Genomic DNA, 21745 nt, shown 5'->3' with positions numbered 1-21745 from the left:
GAGCAGAGGAGGGAGACTGTCTCCAGCCAGGAGGCGTGTGTGTGTGTGTGTGTGTGTGCGTGTGAAAGCTGAAAAGCTACAGTATAATAAAGAGTTTGAGAACTCAGTTCTGGCTTGCCGTGCTTCTGTGCTCCACCCACCCTAAACGATTGCAACAATGATCACTGCACATCTTTAATTTAATGATCATGTTGAAACGTATTATTGTTTATCTGCCATTTTGTTAATACATGTAGTGTCCTCATGGAGCTTTTTTTTCATTAATAGTAACAATGTGAGAACTAAATATTCATCCAAAGGCCACCAAGCCTCTCTTAAAGTTGGCAAAATCGTTTTCGGCTGGGGGGGGCTCACCCCTCCCAGACCCGCCCACCAGGGCTTTGCCCTGGGCCTGACTGGGGCCTGCAGCCCCTGGACCCTGGCTTTTTTTGGGGGGTTTGTTTGTTTTCATTTTGGGGTTGACAGCTATGTTCAACCATCTCATCTCATCTCATTATCTCTAGCCGCTTTATCCTGTTCTACAGGGTCACAGGCAAGCTGGAGCCTATCCCAGCTGACTACGAGCGAAAAGCGGGGTACACCCTGGACAAGTCGCCAGGTTATCACAGGGCTGACACATAGACACAGACAACCATTCACACTCACATTCACACCTACGGTCAATTTAGAGCCACCAGTTAACCTAACCTGCATGTCTTTGGACTGTGGGGGAAACCGGAGCACCCGGAGGAAACCCACGCGGACACGGGGAGAACATGCAAACTCCACACAGAAAGGCCCTCGCCGGCCACGGGGCTCGAACCCGGACCTTCTTGCTGTGAGGCGACAGCACTAACCACTACACCACCGTGCCGCCCATGTTCAACCATGTTAACAATAAAAAGTGACCGTGTCAGTACCACCATAAAATGCTGCTAAAAGTCACCAGATGCCACCAAATGGGCTCCTTTTTTTCCAAAAATTTTCAGGGGGTGCCCCCCCCCCAAACAAATGGGGGAAAACCCCTCCTTGTACTCTCCCCCTGCAAGCCTTTGGTGCACCACCCAAAAGTTAGGGCTTTATTTTTCATACTGGGGAGAACACTGATTTTTATATATATTTCCAATTTGTGGTTGTGTGGATGTAAATCTATGCAGAATATTTTGTTTACCTTTTAATTTTAAGAAGCTTGTTAGCCAATTTTTAAAAATATAATTCACACCCTGTGTTAGCTTTTTAAGTTAACTTGCTCCAAGTGTCAGTCAAAAAGAAAACCAAAAGTATCATGTTTTCTCATGATTCCCTGTGTACATCTACCCAGCACTGCCTCTTAACATGTTTATAGAAAGCAGTCATAAACACGGCCTCGACTTCCATATATGGATGCTTTCTACAGTGTCATCAATCTAGTTGTGGCAAGTTTATGTCAACATGACCGGTGTTCTGTTAATCCATTTTATTTCACTCATTGTAGTACATTACACTTAATATTAAATAAAGCATGTGAAAGAGTGCTTTTAAATTCACTGATAGTGTTGTAAGTATAATGCTCATTTGGTGAACAAAAGGTCAACAGGCACAAAATATTCTTAAGTCCTATACATACAGATAGTGAGGGTGCATGCCCTGGACCTTACACAACAATTTTGAGGGAAAAAGTTATTTTCTGGGCATAATCTTTGCAGTTGTCCATTCGTCCTTAATTCATTTATATTCAGTAACCACTTTATCCTGATCAGGGTTATGGTGGATCCAGAACACAGCCTGCCATCACCAGCTATGGAATAAACCCTGGATGATTTCTTGTCTTGTCTTGTTGCTATTGCACAAACTGCCTCCATAAGTGGCTATACACATGCAGATGAGTTTTAGTGCAGGCAGTTGACTCCCTGGCATGTTTTTGAGAAGTGGGAGGAAACCAGAGAGCCCAGAGGAAACCCACAATAACATGAGAGAAGAAGAAAAACTCTGCACAGGCATTCACTTGAACTCATAATCAAACCCATGACAGGAACTGTGAGGCAGCAATGTTAATCAATGTGCCACCGTGCACCGTGTCCTGACAAACTAAAACCGAGGCTGTAAAGACAGGAACAGGGAATGCTAACAATGTGACTACCAGCATCATGCCTAAAGAGACTATTATAAGTGAAAGTAATTGAGAGAGAAAGCTATTAGGCTTCAAGTGTATATAGTAAAATTACTTGTTGGAGCATTTGCCAATAAGTAAGTTCTTTTTCTGCATACTTTTAGACATTGACTGATTATTTAGAGGCCCCACATTCACTGATTATTTAGAGGCCTCTCTCTGTGTGTATATATATATATATATATATATATATATATATATATATATATATACACACACACACACATATATATATATATATATATATATATATATATATATATATATATATATCATCTCATTATCTCTAGCTGCTTTATCCTGTTCTACAGGGTCACAGGCAAGCTAGAGCCTATCCCAGCTGACTACGGGCGAGAGGCGGGGTACACCCTGGACAAGTCGCCAGGTCATCACAGGGCTGACGTATAGACACAGACAACCATTCACACTCACATTCACACCTACAGTCAATTTAGAGTCACCAGTTAACCTAACCTGCATGTCTTTGGACTGTGGGGGAAACCGGAGCACCCGGAGGAAACCCACGCGGACACGGGGAGAACATGCAAACTCCACACAGAAAGGCGCTCGCCGGCCACTGGGCTCGAACCCGGACCTTCTTGCTGTAAGGCGACAGCGCTAACCACTACACCACCGTGCCCCACACACTAATATATATATATATATATATATATATATATATATATATATATATGTGTGTGTGTGTGTGTATATATATATATATATATATATATATATATATATACTGTATATTCACTTTCAAAAATGCTTGTCATCAAACTCCAGGAAATACTAAAGCGTGGGACGCATATTAATGGGTGCATATATATTCGGAATGCCCTTTTCTCGACCTGGCAACAGTTTGGCAACAAACTGTCAACATCTAATATTAGAAAAGTGACTTTTATTCCGTCATCCAGTCTTCATCACCACTCATTTATTTTGAGATTCACTTGTGCGGATTCGTGACCATTCTTGTCACCAAGCTCCAGGAAATACTAAGGCGTGGGGTGAGCATTAATGGGCTGAAATATATTGGGGATGCCTTTTTCTCGACCTAGCTACAGTTTGGATACAATCTGTCAACATTTCATACGAGAAAAGTGACTTATTTAATGAACCGGGCATCTATCCAGCCACCATGGCAGTGGCTGAACGGGCTGGGTTTCTCTGAGAATGTATTCCATTCGTGTTCTCGTTTAACATGTTGGGGATTATTTCTGCTGAAATGCCAAAAATATCTTGAAAAAACTTGAAATATGAAACACTTGATATTCTTCTTACATTGTGCATGCTCTGCATCGTAATGTAACGCTCTGGATTTCATTGACACTATGTGTAATTATAAGGCTAATGGCATATGTTGTCCAATAAATCGACAGTATGGATTGGCCTCCTGTCTTTGGCCTCCTCTGTTGCTTCCATACTTTCTACGGTGAAAATGACAAAAGTATGACAGGTCAGCAGACTGAGCTGCCTTTTTTTTTCTTCTTTGAATGCCATAATAAGCTTTTTGACAGAAAATGTGATTCAACTTCCAGAAAAAAAATCATGGAAAAATGTAGGTAACTGACCACTCATGACAGCTGCATGACCGCCTACAAAAATGCTGTCAGGAGGGGCTTCATGTTCCTTGAACACATTTCTAGTTTCACTGTATTTTCTGTTTTGTAGAAGCTGAGACGGTTGTATGACACCCTACAGCGAGCATATTCTAAGATCTTAGAGGTTATGCAGACGGGTCGCCGCCTGCTAGGTACCTACTTCAGAGTGGCTTTCTACGGGCAGGTGAGTGAAATGTGCATATGCAGAGTAAATATGTCCACTCTATATGTTTATATAGGAAACAATTCTGTATTAGTATCTTCCATTCAATCATCCTTTTCACAGTCATCCACAATAATTGTGGATGTAGAGCTACTACTAATTTTTTGTTGTTGTTAGAATTATTCTAACAACAAAAAAAGTTAGTGGTAGCTCTACATACAGTGGATATAAAGTGTACACACCCCGTTAAAATGACAGGTTTTTCTGATGTAAAAAAAATGAGACCACGATAAATTATCTAAAAACTTTTCCCACCTTTAATGTGACCTATAACCTGTACAATTCAACTGAAAAACAAACAAATCTGTTAGGGGGAAAAACATTTAAAACATTTTTTACAATAGGCTGGTTGCATAAGTGTGCACACCTTTAAACTAATACTTTGTTGAAGCACCTTTTGATTGAATTACAGCATTCAGTCTTTTTGGGTCGGAGTCTATCAGCCTGCCACATCTTGACTTGGCAATATTTGCCCACTCTTCCTTGCAAAAGCGCTCCAAATCTGTCAGATTGCGAGGGCATCTGTTGTGCACAGCCCTCTTCAGGTCCCTCCACAGATTTTCAATTGGAAAATTAGGTCTGGGCTCTGGCTGGGCCATTCCAAAACTTTTTTGGGGTCATTGTCATGCTGACACCTGAAGGTTTTGGGCCAAAATTGACTGGTATTTAGAACTGTTCATAATTTCCTCCACCTTGACTAAAGCCCCTGTTCCAGCTGAAGAAAAACAACCCCAAAACATGATGCTGCCACCACCATGCTTCACCGTGGGTATGGTGTTCTTTTGGTGATGTGTTGTTTTTGCACCAAACATACCTTTTGGAATTGTGACCAAAAAGTTCAACCTTGGTTTGATCCGACCATAACACATTTTCCCACATGCTTTTGGGAGTTGATGTATTTTTTTTTTTTTAATTTAGCCGGGCCTGGATGTTTTTCTTTGGCCCTACATCATAGTCCAGACGTATGGAGAATACGGGAGGTTGTTGTCACATGCAGTACACAACCAGTACTTGCCAGAAATTCCTGCAGCTCCTTCAGTGTTGCTGTCGGCCTCTCGGCAGCCTCCCTGACCAGTTTTCATCTTGTCTTTTCATCAATTTTGGAGGGACGTCCAGTTCTCGGTAATGTCACTGTTGTCCCATATTTTCTCCACTTCTTGATGACGGTCTTCACTGTGCTCCATGGTATATCTAATGCTGTGGAAATGTTTTTGTCCCCTTCTCCTGACTGATAGCTTGCAACAATGAGATCCCTGTGATGCTTTGTAAGCTCTCTGCGAACCCTGGCTTTTGCTGGAGGATGCAACTGAGTAAATGTCTGAACTTTATCTGCGGTTAATCAGAGTCATTTTAATTGATGGCAGGTGTGAACCCAAAAAGACTGAATGCTGTAATGAAATCAAAAGGTGCGTCAACAAAGTATTAGTTTAAGGGTGTGCACACTTACGCAACCAGCTTATTGTTGTTGTTTTTTTTTAAAATGTTTTCCCCCCTAACAGATTTGTTTGTTCTTCAATTGAATTGTACAGGTTATAGGTCACATTAAAGGTGGGAAAAGTTTTGAAATTATTTATTGTGCTCTCAGGTTTTTCTGATGTAAAAAAATATGTAATTTTAATGGGGTGTGTATAATTTTTATATCCACTGTACAAAGTCTAACCACCAAGGTACAAAGAGTTAAGTTCAAATGAACACGCAGTGAAATTGTACACTAGATTCCTTGTAGAACCACAACACAGACAGCATGCTGTCTGCACTTATCTTTACGTCATATCCTACAGGGTTTCATATTACAGTGTCTGTTTCTGCAGCGTTACTGTTTAATCTCTGCTTTATTGTTCAGTGTCTGCAGCATTATTGTTTAATCTTAAAGTACTGCAGTCTGTTCCCCAGTTGCACATTTGGGTAATCCTCAAGCATTGCATTTTGTTTTAAAAAAGACAGTTTTGCAACACTGGAAGTGGTCAGCTGTTCCTACATCCAATCCAGTATTGTTTTTATTTGTGCTCATTTAAGAGACACATACTGTAATTACATACTGTTTATACAGTAATGAGAGTTTGAAGATTAATTTTAATGCCATGTCACAGTAGTGCATAAAAGCAAGATGACATTTTGTAATGCTGTTTTGTTCCATTATGAGCATTCAAAACCACAATTGCTTACCTTTCATGCTTATCATTTGCTCAGATGCTGCAATCATGATGTCTCATACTGTACCATGGATGTTTGTTTGTCTCGCACTACAGATGTTTTCTTCCCTGCCCCCCATTTTAAAACCATTTCATGCCACTGTCTGCACATGCCATTTTTGTTTAGCCTACTGTACCAAACAGGACCCTTCTACATAATATGCACTTATGGTCAGTGGTCATTTTATTAGGTACACCTACCCCACACTTATCCGTCTGCCAGTAAAGCCACAATTGAACCCTTCTTTTTCGCACTCCGATCTCTTCTTTTTAACTATTTCGGCATGATTAATAGATATTTTTGTATGGCAATTAAATGTAAGCTACTACTAGCACTGCTTTTGCCATCCAAACTGGTCCTATTGCAAGAGGGTAGTGACGACCACAGCAGTGGTTTTTATACTTCTCATCTCATCTCATCTCATCTCATTGTCTCTAGCCGCTTTATCCTGTTCTACAGGGTCGCAGGCAAGCTGGAGCCTATCCCAGCTGACTACGGGCGAAAGGCAGGACACACCCTGGACAAGTCGCCAGGTCATCACAAGCCTGGTGACTTTATCATTAAGTAAAATAACGTGTGCTTGTGTTGGAATTCCAGCACAGACACTGGAATGAAATGGCTGCCATACATAGAGATGTTGATTTAAGAATTTGAATGAATTTTTATTTTATTTGAATTTATTTATTTTTATTTCGAACATGTATAAAAAGTGGTCTCTTCATTTTTTCCAGAGCTATATACGATTAATAAACAATAAATTATTAATAAATAAATATTTTTATTATTATTAATAAAATAAATAATTCCTGCTCTTTGTGGAAGAACATTGAATATAATTGGCCTCAGTACAATACTGCCCATAACTATTGAATGGACTCTATTTTAACCCCTTTGGCTTTATGTATCGTCACTGATGTATGCCATTTTCATGTATTATTAAATATGGAGGCTGGTGTTTTCTGATTATATGGTATGATTTAATTTCACACGCAACTGTGTTTTTTTTTTCTCCTGTTAGGGCTTTTTTGAAGAGGAGGATGGAAAAGAATACATCTACAAAGAGCCAAAACTCACAGGCCTGTCAGAAATTTCTCATCGGTTGCTCAGCCTATATGGGGACAAGTTTGGAGCAGAGAATGTCAAGATCATCCAGGAGTCCAATAAGGTACTCTTTAGCCTGAGAAGGCCAATGCAGGAAACTGGACCAAAAAAGACCAGTGAAGCAATTTATTTTGTGCTGAAATACTTTGCAGTAGTCTCAGTGTTTCTTCTGGACCACTTCAGCACGAGCAGGATTAATTATTCCTCATGAAGCCTTTTATATTTTATTAATGCCTAAATACCCAGAACCCACTGGTTGGTGCAGACTTACATTCCTCACTTTCATAATAATATAGATTTCTTTCACATTATTTTCATTAATTACTGATCCATTGTAATTACTGAGAAATATGCTTTAAGATGGGTAACAGATAATAATCCAATAATTTAAAGGGGTAAATTTTCTGTGTGTTTTTATCAAACATGCTGTATGTTCAATGATTTGTTTAATAAATGTAAGTACTTCTTTTTTTGTTAATCTACGCTTTTTGTAAAAAAAAAATATATATATATATATATATATATATATATATATATATATATATATATATACATACAGTGGTGCTTGAAAGTTTGTGAACCCTTTAGAATTTTCGATATTTCTGCATAAATATGACCTAAAACATCATCAGATTTTCACACAAGTCCTAAAAGTAGATAAAGAGAACCCAGTTAAACAAATGAGACAAAAATATTATACTTGGTCATTTATTTATTGAGGGAAATGATCCAATATTACATATCTGTGAGTGGCAAAAGTATGTGAACCTCTAGAATTAGCAGTTAATTTGAAGGTGAAATTAGAGTCAGGTGTTTTCAATCAATGGGATGACAATCAGGTGTGAGTGGGCACCCTGTTTTATTTAAAGAACAGGGATCTATCAAAGTCTGATCTTCACAACACATGTTTGTGGAAGTGTATCATGGCATGGACAAAGGAGATTTCTGAGGACCTCAGAAAAAGTGTTGTTGATGCTCATCAGGCTGGAAAAGGTTACAAAACCATCTCTAAAGAGTTTGGACTCCACCAATCCACAGTCAGACAGATACTGTACAAATGGAGGAAATTCAAGACCGTTGTTACCCTCCCCAGGAGTGGTCGACCAACAAAGATCACTCCAAGAGCAAGGCGTGGAATAGTTGGCGAGGTCACAAAGTACCCCAGGGTAACTTCTAAGCAACTGAAGGCCTCTCTCACATTGGCTAATGTTAATGTTCATGAGTCCACCATCAGGAGAACACTGAACAACAATGGTGTGCATGGCAGGGTTGCAAGGAGAAAGCCACTCCTCTCCAAAAAGAACATTGCTGCTCGTCTGCAGTTTGCTAAAGATCATGTGGACAAGCCAGAAGGCTATTGGAAAAATATTTTGTGGACGGATGAGACCAAAATATAATTTTTGGTTTAAATAAGAAGCGTTATGTTTGGAAAAAGGAAAACACTGCATTCCAGCATAAGAACCTTATCCCATCTGTGAAACATGTTGGTGGTAGTATCATGGTTTGGGCCTGTTTTGCTGCATCTGGGCCAGGATGGCTTGCCATCATTGATGGAACAATGAATTCTGAATTATACCAGTGAATTCTAAAGGAAAATGTCAGGACATCTGTCCATGAACTGAATCTCAAGAGAAGGTGGGTCATGCAGCAAGACAATGACCGTAAACACACAAGTCGTTCTACCAAAGAATGGTTAAAGAAGAATAAGGTTAATGTTTTGGAATGGCCAAGTCAAAGTCCTGACCTTAATCCAATCGAAATGCTGTGGAAGGACCTGAAGCGAGCAGTTCATGTGAGGAAACCCACCAACATCCCAGAGTTGAAACTGTTCTGTACTAAAATTCCTCCAAGCCGGTGTGCAGGACTGATCAACAGTTACCGGAAACGTTTAGCTGCAGTTATTGCTGCACAAGGGGGTCACACCAGATACTGAAAGCAAAGGTTCACATACTTTTGCCACTCACAAATATGTAATATTGGACCATTTTCCTCAATAAATAAATGACCAAGTATAATATTTTTGTCTCATTTGTTTAACTGGGTTCTCTTTATCTACTTTTAGGACTTGTGTGAAAATCTGATGATGTTTTAGGTCATATTTATGCAGAAATATAGAAAATTCTAAAGGGTTCACAAACTTTCAAGCATCACTGTATGTGTGTGTATATATATTATATTATCTATAATATCTTAGATAGATATATAATCAATTCACATTACCTTTACTCAACAGGTAAATCAAAAAGACCTGGACCCGAAGTTTGCTTATGTACAGGTCACGTTTGTCAAGCCTTACTTTGAAGAGAAAGAACTGCCTGAAAGAACAACAAACTTTGAGAAGTGTCACAACATCAACCGCTTTGTTTTTGAAACACCCTACACACTTTCAGGGAAGAAACATGGAGGGGTTGAAGAGCAATGCAAAAGACGAACAATTCTTACGAGTGAGTACAGCAGCTCTATGAGCTCTGCCAGTGGGATATTCCAGAATGAGGGTTTATGTGGGGAAGATTACATTATTCACATAATCCATGCCAGAGCCTGTAAAAACAAACCATCTTTCATAAGCCAGCCTACCAACTGATTCTAAACAGCATGTTAGCTATTTAAAATCACTTATTTTTAATAGATAAACAATAAATTTAGTATGTCCTAAAAGTGATATTAAGCTAATTACTTAACTTTTCACACACTTGACAAAAACAGCTTATCTGGCGTAAGCATTAAATAGAAACCTGTTTGCAGTTCAGCCTAAATGTGTTCTTGCAAAAATTGGAGGATTTTTACATGGAACCGCTATGTCAAGAAAAGTAAAATCATGCTAAATATCAGCTCAGGAAGACAATATTGTGGGTAAATAGATAAAAAGAAAAATGATATTTACCTCGTGATATTCTTTACTTTTATGTACAAATTTGACTGCATAGTGTAGCCCTAATCCTAATGTCAGCAATGCCGGTGTTAGTATAAACAAGGCCTGTGGGTGGCACGGTGGTGAAAGTGGTTAGCATGGTTGCCTCACGGCAAGAAGGTTCTGGGTTCGATCCCAGCGGCTGGCGAGGGCCTTTCTGTCCATGTTGTCCCTGTGTCTGTGTGGTTTCCTGTGGGTGCTCTGGTTTCCCCCACAGTCTAAAGACATGCGGTGAGGTTAATACAGTATGGGGCAGCCTTGAGCAAGGCTCCTAACTGCTCCCCGGGTGCTGTTAGCATGGCTGCCCACTGCTCTGGGTGTGTGTGTGTGCTCATTGCTCATGTGTGTGTGTTCACTGCTTCAGATGGGTTAAATGCAGAGAGGAATTTCACAAGTGTGTGATGAATAAAGTTGTTCTTCTTTTTTAATTTTGGTCAGTTAATATCGAAATGCATGCATGTAAATATTAAATGTATGCAGTTAAAATTCAAATGTAATTTTACTGGAATTTGAGTCCTATGTATAATTTTTTTTTAATCAGAAATATTCACTTCTATTTGTTTTTTTTTTTTTTTTTAAATAGCATTTGTGTTTGTCGAATTTTAATGTAAAATCTGATATTTTGCATCTTTTATGTCTTTCAACAGAGATCATGAAAAAATGTTGCTGTACCATCCCTAGTTATTCGTATGCTTTAGTCTTTATACTACACCATATAATCTATGATTACTAGTTGTCTATAGTGTAATGTTATATTACATCTACAGAGGATTCTCTTGTTATATTAATTTAAAATATTTGTTTATATGTTTTTTAATGACTCCTAAGCACTCTTAGACTTAAACTGTCACTGTGATCTTCCAATATCGTGCCATTTCTTTACAGTGACTCCTCATTTCGAGCGTAGCTTTTGTTCATATCTTTCAGTTATGGCTGAGTGGTGTTGACACGCAACTGTAATTATAACAACAGGTGCACAGCATGTGTTGTTATATAGAGAAAATGAGCTTTGTTAAAACTCACTCCTGTTTGTTGATGGGTCGTTTGATCTGTGGTTTGCCTGCTGTTTACTACAGTTTGCTAATTAGATGACAATGTATCAGATTACTTGTGGTATTCTAAGATCAACATGGGGCATAGCGTTCTTGTTTTTTTTTTTTTTATTCCCACTAACAGCCCGTGTCTCACTTGTATCAATTGTGTACACACGTCCACAGCCACGAACACTTTCCCCTATGTGAAGAAGAGGATCGAGGTGGTTTCAGAGAAGCATTTGGAGTTGAAACCCATTGATGTGGCCATAGATGAGATGCGGGAACGCAGCACTGAGCTCAACAAACTCTGCTCCAACCAGGAAGTGGACATGATTCAGCTGCAGCTCAAGCTCCAGGGCTGCGTCAGTGTGCAGGTCCTGAACCCTCACAATGAAATAATTGTGTAATTTCTCATCATTCATTGATCATAATGAGTAAACTTTTATCCATTCTACTGTTTGGCATAAACTTGAGTAATGGTGAGGTGGACTACAGCTGAACTGAAAGTCTTATAGGCAGTGCAGCATTGCACAAATTGATTTGTGGTTGGTTTATTTTTTGGATTTAGGTCAATGCTGGTCCCATGGCATATGCCAGAGCTTTCCTGGGTGATTCCAAGTCTGGCCAGTCCAATAAGAAAGTCAAAGAGCTCAAAGATGTATTCAGGTGTGTACTATGTTGAGTAATCGAGCTGCTTCTTTGGTTATGTCATTTAGTACTATAAATATGGTTTCACCCATAATAAGTTTCTCATTTAAGTATCCGAATTTGGCTCTTACCCGTGAAATGCATTTCTATCTATTATCATTATAAAGTCATTACAGTGGTGCTTGAAAGTTTGTGAACCCTTTAGAATTTTCTATATTTCTGCATAAATATGACCTAAAACATCATCAGATTTTGACACAAGTCCTAAAAGTAGATAAAGAGAACCCTAAAAACAAATAATAAAGAGAAACAAATGAGACAAAAATATTATACTTGGTCATTTATTTATTGAGGAAAATGATCCAATATTACACATCTGTGAGTGGCAAAAGTATGTGAACCTCTAGGATTAGCCGTTCATTTGTAGGTGAAATTAGAGTCAGGTGTTTCCAATCAATGGGATGACAATCAGGTGTGAGTGGGCACCCTGTTTTATTTAAAGAACAGGGATCTATCAAAGTCTGATCTTCACAACACATGTTTGTGGAAGTGTATCATGGCACGAACAAAGGAGATTTCTGAGGACCTCAGGAAAAGCGTTGTTGATGCTCATCAGGCTGGAAAAGGTTACAAAACCATCTCTAAAGAGTTTGGACTCCACCAATCCACAGTCGGACAGATTGTATACAAATGGAGGAAATTCCAGACCATTGTTACCCTCCCCAGGAGTGGTCAACCAACAAAGATCACTCCAAGAGCAAGGTGTGTAATAGTCGGCAAGGTCACAAAGGACCCCAGGGTAACTTCTAAGCAACTGAAGGCCTCTCTCACATTGGCTAATGTTCATGAGTCCACCATCAGGAGAACACTGAACAACAGTGATGTGCATGGGAGGGTTGCAAGGATAAAGCCACTGCTCTCCAAAAAGAACATTGCTGCTCATCTGCAGTTTGCTAAAGATCACATGGACAAGCCAGAAGGCTATTGGAAAAATGTTTTGTGGACAGATGAGACCAAAATAGAACTTTTTGGTTTAAATGAGAAGCATTATGTTTGGAGAAAGGAAAACACTGCATTCCAGCATAAGAACCTTATCCCATCTGTGAAACATGGTGGTGGTAGTATCATGGTTTGGGCCTGTTTTGCTGCATCTGGGCCAAGTCGGCTTGCTGTCATTGTTGGACCAATGAATTCTGAATTAGACCAGCGAATTCTAAAGGAAAATGTCAGGACATCTGTCCATGAACTGAATCTCAAGAGAAGGTGGGTCATGCAGCAAGAGAACGACCGTAAGCACACAAGCTGTTCTACCAAAGAATGGTTAAAAAAGAATAAAGTTAATGTTTTGGAATGGCCAAGTCAAAGTCCTGACCTTAATCCAATCAAAATGCTTTGGAAGGAGCAGTTCATGTGAGGAAACCCACCAACATCCCAGAGTTGAAGTTGTTCTGTACGGAGGAATGGGCTAAAATTCCTCTAAGCCGGTATGCAGGACTGATCAACAGTTACCGGAAACGTTTAGTTGAAGTTATTGCTGCACAAGGGGGTCACACCAGATACTGAAAGCAAAGGTTCACATACTTTTGCCACTCACAGATATGTAATATTGGATCATTTTCCTCAATAAACAAATGACCAAGTACAACCCCGATTCCAAAAAAGTTGGGACAAGGTACAAATTGTAAATAAAACGGAATGCAATAATTTACAAATCTCAACAACTGATATTGTATTCACAATAGAACATAGACAACATATCAAATATCGAAAGTGAGACATTTTGAATTTTCATGCCAAATATTGGCTCATTTGAAATTTCATGACAGCAACACATCTCAAAAAAGTTGGGACGGGGCAATAAGAGGCTGGAAAAGTTAAAGGTACAAAAAAGGAACAGCTGGAGGACCAAATTGCAACTCATTAGGTCAATTGGCAATAGGTCATTAACATGACTGGGTATAAAAAGAGCATCTTGGAGTGGCAGCGGCTCTCAGAAGTAAAGATGGGAAGAGGATCACCAATCCCCCTAATTCTGCACCGACAAATAGTGGAGCAATATCAGAAAGGAGTTCGACAGTGTAAAATTTCAAAGAGTTTGAACATATCATCTACAGTGCATAATATCATCAAAAGATTCAGAGAATCTGGAAGAATCTCTGTGCGTAAGGGTCAAGACCAGAAAACCATACTGGGTGCCCGTGATCTTCAGGCCCTTAGATGGCACTGCATCACATACAGGCATGCTTCTGTATTGGAAATCACAAAATGGGCTCAGGAATATTTCCAGAGAACATTATCTGTGAACACAATTCACCGTGCCATCCGCCGTTGCCAGCTAAAACTCTATAGTTCAAAGAAGAAGCCGTATCTAAACATGATCCAGAAGCGCAGACGTCTTCTCTGGGCCAAGGCTCATTTAAAATGGACTGTGGCAAAGTGGAAAACTGTTCTGTTGTCAGACGAATCAAAATTTGAAGTTCTTTATGGAAATCAGGGACGCCGTGTCATTCGGACTAAAGAGGAGAAGGACGACCCAAGTTGTTATCAGCGCTCAGTTCAGAAGCCTGCATCTCTGATGGTATGGGGTTGCATTAGTGCGTGTGGCATGGGCAGCTTACACATCTGGAAAGACACCATCAATGCTGAAAGGTATATCCAGGTTCTAGAGCAACATATGCTCCCATCCAGACGACGTCTCTTTCAGGGAAGACCTTGCATTTTCCAACATGACAATGCCAAACCACATACTGCATCAATTACAGCATCATGGCTGCGTAGAAGAAGGGTCCGGGTACTGAACTGGCCAGCCTGCAGTCCAGATCTTTCCCCCATAGAAAACATTTGGCGCATCATAAAACGGAAGATACAACAAAAAAGACCTAAGACAGTTGAGCAACTAGAATCCTACATTAGACAAGAATGGGTTAACATTCCTCTCCCTAAACTTGAGCAACTTGTCTCCTCAGTCCCCAGACGTTTACAGACTGTTGTAAAGAGAAAAGGGGATGTCTCACAGTGGGAAACATGGCCTTGTCCCAACTTTTTTGAGATGTGTTGTTGTCATGAAATGTAAAATTACCTAATTTTTCTCTTTAAATGATACATTTTCTCAGTTTAAACATATGATATGTCATCTATGTTCTATTCTGAATAAAATATGGAATTTTGAAACTTCCACATCATTGCATTCCGTTTTTATTTACAATTTGTACTTTGTCCCAACTTTTTTGGAATCGGGGTTGTATAATATTTTTGTCTCATTTGTTTAACTGGGTTCTCTTTATCTACTTTTAGGACTTGTGTGAAAATCTGATGGTGTTTTAGGTCATATTTATGCAGAAATATAGAAAATTCTAAAGCGTTCACAAACTTTCAAGCACCACTGTATTATACATGATTATCATAACTTCATAATCTCACCACTGATGAGTTTTGTTGTTCGGTGGTTGGATTTTTTGCATTGGATAACATTTCACTTTTTACATAAGACAGTCTTCTAATTGTAATATAGTCTTGTCATATATGGCATGATTGTTGTTGTGCTTCTTACAGGAGTTTTGTTCAGGCATGCAGTATGGCTTTAGATATTAATGAGCGGCTCATTAAAGAGGACCAGTATGAATATCACGAGGGACTGAAGGGCAACTTTAAAAGCATGGTCAAAGAGCTGTCTGAAATTATTCATGAGCAGGTAGGATGCATAAGTAAAACCATTTATTAGCCAATATCAAACATCATGTCAATTTCTAATTCGCTTGTAGTTATTTAGCCATTGGCAATACTCAGAACAACTTCAAACAAAACATTATAACATTGTTTGTTCTGTCTGTGATTGGGCTCAGCTTGTTGGCTTACAAAACCATCTTATTATGGTCTATTGTTTGTCTGACTGGGTAGGTGAAAGTGATAACAGTCTACATAATTTACTTCACGAGTATTTTATGTTGGTTTTGTACGTCTTTCTAAAGCGAATATAACAACGCATTTAAAATAATATGTGCATCAAGGACAGCTTGGAAAATTAAGAATTACACACTGCATTTTCTGAAAAAAGAAGCAAAAGCAGTAATTGAAGAAAACATTCCAAGATTGAACAACCTCGTTTAACCCCTTCGGACACAATGCGTACAACTGTACACATGAAGTTCCATTGCATTCTTCCTTGTGTCTGAAGGGGTTGTAGCATTTAATAATAGAGTACACTCGAGTTTCCAAAGCTAGTCCACAGGGACACTAAATAGTTCACAGTTTTGCTCTCCAGCTTCCAACACTCCTGAACCTAGCACTCAGGAACACCTAGTAAAGTTGTGTTAGAAGCTGGGGTAGAGCTGAACAATAAACATTAAGAGACTCGATGAGAAATGGAGTGGGAAAACACTGGGATAAACATCACAGTTATTGATAATGATCTTTGCTGCTCATGTTTTATCATGTTTTGCTGTGCCAGGGGAAAAAAATGTAGCCTTTAAAAAAATGCATCTACATAATGTATTCAGGCATCTAAAGCCGAGAGACAAATTGGATTTGTATCCCATATTTAAGGAGGGAAAGAAGTCACTCTTCACATGACTGCACATATAAGGATGACTAATACTGACTAATACTAAAACATGCAACAATTATGCAATCCAGAATCCACTTTATACTTTTTAGAAGCACAGTATCATGTCGCATATTATTCTCTCTTCCTGAATACTGTTTTTGCTGGGGTGGTTTTTTTTTGGTTTTGGGTTTCTTTTTTTTTTTTTTAATTTAGGTTATCTCTTGTGAAACTCACGAGTGACTCAGAAACTTAACAGTTTTCTTGAGAAATCAGACCTTAGAGGAGATATCAAGTATAGACATGCCGCCACTAAGCAGAAAGTATAGGAAATGACAATGAAGCAACGCTAATGCCATGTAAGAAAGCACTCTGGGTTATGTCTTCAGCCAGGAAATATGAACCACTTCCACGATCGATCTGCTTTGCACATCTGCTTTCTGATATTTTTGCTCGTTCTTCTTGACATAATTGATTTCGACCCTGAGTGAACAGCAGTTTTCAGATCTCATCACAGATTCGCACTCGGATTGAGGTTTGGGCTGACCTGGTCATTTTAATAGATTCAGGCTCCTGGTTTTGACTTTACTTCTGTGTCGAGTTGACAGTATGCTTAGGGATGTCCTGTTGGAAGGTGAACCTATGTGCCAGTCTCAAGCCTCTTGCAGACTCATCAGACCAGAGAACCTTTTTCCCACAAATTTGCTGAGTCTTTTGGCAAACTCGTATTGCAGTTTTCTTTTCTGAACAATCTTTTATGAAACCCAGCTTGTCCAGGCTGGATTTCATAAAAGAAACACAGCGTATTTCAGAAACCCAGAAATACTGAGAGTCCAGGCTACAGTTGTCCTGTGAACTGCTTCTCCCATCTGAACTGTCGATCTCTTCAGCTCCTTCCAAGTTACCCTTGCGCTCTTGGTTGCTTCTCTGACTAATGATTGACACTTTTCCAGAACATCGTCCCAGACTTGTTTCCACAGCACACGTTGCCTTTGTGATATGATATTTTAGTATGAGTTCAAACAAAATTTGAGACCATCCATGAATATGTGCTTATTATGTAACTTCTGATGGCAATTGGTTGCATCCAAACTAATTTGGGCGTTCACAGTAACATGGGTGAATATTTATGCAATCATAAATCATTACGTGCTTAAATTTGTTTAAGAACTGTTGCTGGGGGATACAAGCTATATCCCCCTGGTGTGTAGATTCATGACGTATTAAGTCCATTTCACTTCACACTAAAAAAAATAAAAGTTCAAAAGAGATGGATTCTCATGTAAGGCGTTGTAGCTGCCATTAAAATAGTCAGTACAGCTAATCTGGATTTAATTAAAACCTAGTCAGATATGTATAAGAGAACAGAAACTGGACTACCAGCCCATACAGCTATAATAAGAGCTGTAAATCATCAGTTGTTCTAATCCTCTCAGCTTTGTGTGCTACAAGGTGTGAAGGATGGGATCTGGCAAGAACATATTCCATGGGTGTGAACATACCGTACCAGTATGTTACAGCACTGCAGTCTAAATTTTCCAACAAATAAACCTATCTGATTATCTTAACAGTTCTGTGATTGTTTGTGTTTATGCATGCTTGTGATGCATTTATCTGTTGCCCTGAAAAACGTTCTTTCCTAACACTGGTTTCTAACATGTCTCTGCTTTCCTTCTTTGTGCTGCCATGTTCTGTAGATTGAGAGCTAGGTAACCTTTGTTTCAAATACAAACACAATTTGATACTTTGAAGCATACACACATTTGTATGTCGTACAGTGGATATAAAGTGTTCACACCCCGTTAAAATGACAGGTTTTTCTGATGTAAAAAAAAAAAAAATGAGACCACGGTAAATAATTTCAAAACTTTTCCCACCTTTAATGTGACCTATAACCTGTACAATTCAATTGAAAAACAAATAAATCTGTTGGGGGGAAAAACACAAAAAATAAAAAACGTACAATAGGCTGGTTGCATAAGTGTGCACACCCTTAAACTAATACTTTGTTGAAGCACCTTTTGATTGAATTACAGCATTCAGTCTTTTTGGGTCGGAGTCTATCAGCCTGCCACATCTAGACTTGGCAATATTTGCCCACTCTTCCTTGCAAAAGCGCTCCAAATCTGTCAGATTGCGAGGGCATCTGTTGTGCACAGCCCTCTTCAGGTCCCCCCACAGATTTTCAATTGGATTTAGGCCTGGGCTCTGGCCGGGCCATTCCAAAACTTTTTTGGGGTCATTGTCATGTTGAAAGATGAAATTCCTCTTCATCTTCAGCTTTCTAGCGGACACCTGAAGGTTTTGGGCCAAAATTGACTGGTATTTAGAACTGTTCATAATTCCCTCTACCTTGACTAAAGCCCCTGTTCCAGCTGAAGAAAAACAACCCCAAAACATGATGCTGCCACCACCATGCTTCACCGTGGGTATGGTGTTCTTTTGGTGATGTGCAGTGTTGTTTTTGCACCAAACATACCTTTTGGAATTGTGACCAAAAAGTTCAACCTTGGTTTGATCAGACCATAACACATTTTCCCACATGCTTTTAGGAGAGTTGATGTATTTTTTTTGCGAAATTTAGCCGGGCCTGGATGTTTTTTTTGACCCTACATCATAGTCCAGACATACTGTATGGAGAATACGGGAGATTGTTGTCACATGTAGTACACAACCAGTACTTATCAGAAATTCCTGCAGCTCCTTCAGTGTTGCTGTCGGCCTCTCGGCAGCCTCCCTGACCAGTTTTCATCTTGTCTTTTCATCAATTTTGGAGGGACGTCCAGTTCTCGGTAATGTCACTGTTGTCCCATATTTTCTCCACTTCTTGATGACGGTCTTCACTGTGCTCCATGGTATATCTAATGCTGTGGAAATGTTTTTGTACCCTTCTCCTGACTGATACCTTTCAATAATGAGATCCCTGTGATGCTTTGTAAGCTCTCTGCGAACCCTGGCTTTTGCTGGAGGATGCAACTGAGTAAATGTCTGAACTTTATCTGGGGTTAATCAGAGTCATTTTAATTGATGGCAGGTGTGAACCCAAAAAGACTGAATGCTGTAATGAATTCAAAAGATGTGTCAACAAAGTATTAGTTTAAGGGTGTGCACACTTACGCAACCAGCTTATTGTATGTTTTTTGTTTTTCCCCCTAACGGATTTGTTTTTCAGTTGAATTGTACAGGTTATAGGTCACATTAAAGGTGGGAAAAGTTTTTTGAAATTATTTAGCATGGTCTCATTTTTTATACCAGAAAAACCTATCATTTTAACAGGGTGTGTATACTTTTTATTTCCACTGTATATACAACACATCTGAGTACATTTATACATCCTATAGTGAGTGGATTCCTTGTTTTGTGTATAATTTGCACACTGTGCCAAAGTTATAGTTTCTAAAGGGCTTGTTAATTCTTTTAATGCTCATCATGTCTTTTAATCCACAGATCTTTGAGGAGGATGAAATGCGTTCCCTCTTGCAGAACTCCCTCCATGTTTTCCGTGCCATCAGTGGAACGTCCACTGGCTTCAGCTAAAATCTGATGAAGATCTCTTAAATTTAAGACTCATCAAATCTCTGCACACCTGAACTTTCAGTGTCCTGCTCCACGCTCTTCTGGATTAAAACATTACTTAAATGTCAGCCTCTAAGAAAGTGCCATGTTATTACAATTGCATATTGCTCTTTCATTTTGCACCATAGGTTCATGTTCCCCCAAAATAAATAGATATTCAACAAGATCACAAGTAGCAGCAGCCAATATCTGAAATTTCCCAGTGTATTTCATGTTTTAGCAAATGGCTAATAGTTTTTATTATTATTATTATTATTATTATTATTATTATTATTAATAAACACAATGGCTAGATCAATTTAGGCAGGGGAAGGGGAAGAAATTTTAAACTATATTGAAGAATGTAATAAAACACCTTCATTTTAATAGCTACTTTTGTGACCTTATTGATGTTTTTAACATTCACTACTTTCATAAATTATTATTATTATTATTATTATTATTATGCATTGTCAATAATATTTTCACTTGGTGGTACCTCGTAGCTCAGACTCAATATTGACAATCCTTACTGAGTTTTTGAGACTTAACACCTTCAAGTCCTCTCCATCTTTCTGATATTTCCTCTTTATATTGAAGTCTTAATTACGAGAGCACCACTATCACTGTGTTCACTGACAGAGGTGACAACCAACAAAGTAAATGTTTTGAGTTTTAAATGTTTAACTGTAGGGGTGGCATGGTGGTGTAGTGGTTAGCGCTGTCGCCTCACAGCAAGAAGGTCCAGGTTCGAGCCCCGTGGCCGGCGAGTTTGCATGTTCTCCCCGTGTCCGCGTGGGTTTCCTCCGGGTGCTCCGGTTTCCCCCACAGTCCAAAGACATGCAGGTTAGGTTAACTGGTGACTCTAAATTGACCGTAGGTGTGAATGGTTGTCTGTGTCTATGTGTCAGCCCTGTGATGACCTGGCGACTTGTCCAGGGTGTACCCCGCCTTTCGCCCGTAGTCAGCTGGGATAGGCTCCAGCTTGCCTGCGACCCTGCGACAGTGGATCATCAGCCACATATTTGATTTGGCATAGGTTTTTACACCAGATGCCTTTCCTGACACAACCCTCCCCAATCTTTCTGGGCTTGGGACTGGCACAAAGTATGCACTGGCTTGTGCAACTCCAGTGGCTGGGTGTTTTACTTCACCTGCATGTCTTTGCACTATGAGAGGAAACTTATGCAGATGACATGCAAACTCTATACAGAAAGGCCCCATCGGCTGTTAGGTTCCAACCTGGAACCTTCTTGCTGTGAGGCGACGGCGCTAACCACTGCACCACCGTGCTGCCTTATTACTTGCTAATAATTTGACTGCTGTGCCAGAATTCTCAAACTCACAGCCTGGAAAAACATTAATATGGATAGTTTCAAAATCTTCAATTCAATTTTATTTGTATAGCTCTTTAAACAATGGACGTTGTCACAACGCAGCTTTACAGAAATCCAGATATAATATTTTAATTTAAATGAAGATATATTTTTCATGTTTACCAAAATGTATGGTCCAAGGAAGATGCATTTCCTGTTGTAATCAGTACAGATCATGTTAATTTGGGAATCAGATGGGCTGATGGTTTCCAATTATTTTATTATTGTGGGAAATACGAATTCTTGATATGAGGCCCACAACAGTGACATGGCTTTGGCAGTGTGAGACTATGCAGCAGGTTGGATTGAGCAAGATTTACTAATTTAAGTCTTCACCTCACTCTGTTCAGGAACAGCATCCTGTCAAAGACTGGATTATCGATCCAAGTGCTGCTGTTATATATATCATAGGACTGTATGTCAACACATGCC

General features: G+C 39.3%; 1 protein-coding gene across 2 annotated transcripts in view; it reads left to right on the top strand.

The window, feature by feature from the left end:
* Positions 1 to 20324, top strand: part of dock11 (dedicator of cytokinesis 11) — a 219956-nt gene extending 199632 nt beyond the window's left edge. For both annotated transcript variants that reach the window (XM_060934270.1, XM_060934261.1), the window contains 7 exons: positions 3803 to 3916; positions 7167 to 7313; positions 9483 to 9693; positions 11378 to 11568; positions 11763 to 11860; positions 15395 to 15533; positions 19830 to 20324. In XM_060934270.1, the coding sequence (XP_060790253.1) occupies positions 3803 to 3916; positions 7167 to 7313; positions 9483 to 9693; positions 11378 to 11568; positions 11763 to 11860; positions 15395 to 15533; positions 19830 to 19919 (990 nt within the window). In that variant the 3' untranslated portion in view covers positions 19920 to 20324. The remainder of the gene's footprint in view (positions 1 to 3802; positions 3917 to 7166; positions 7314 to 9482; positions 9694 to 11377; positions 11569 to 11762; positions 11861 to 15394; positions 15534 to 19829) is intronic.
* Positions 20325 to 21745: the final 1421 nt, after the last annotated feature.

This window comes from Neoarius graeffei, chromosome 1 (genome assembly GCF_027579695.1).
Source record: "Neoarius graeffei isolate fNeoGra1 chromosome 1, fNeoGra1.pri, whole genome shotgun sequence".
NCBI lineage: Eukaryota > Metazoa > Chordata > Actinopteri > Siluriformes > Ariidae > Neoarius > Neoarius graeffei.
Note: the sequence above shows the minus strand (reverse complement) of the source record. Positions and strands in the feature narration are given on the sequence as shown.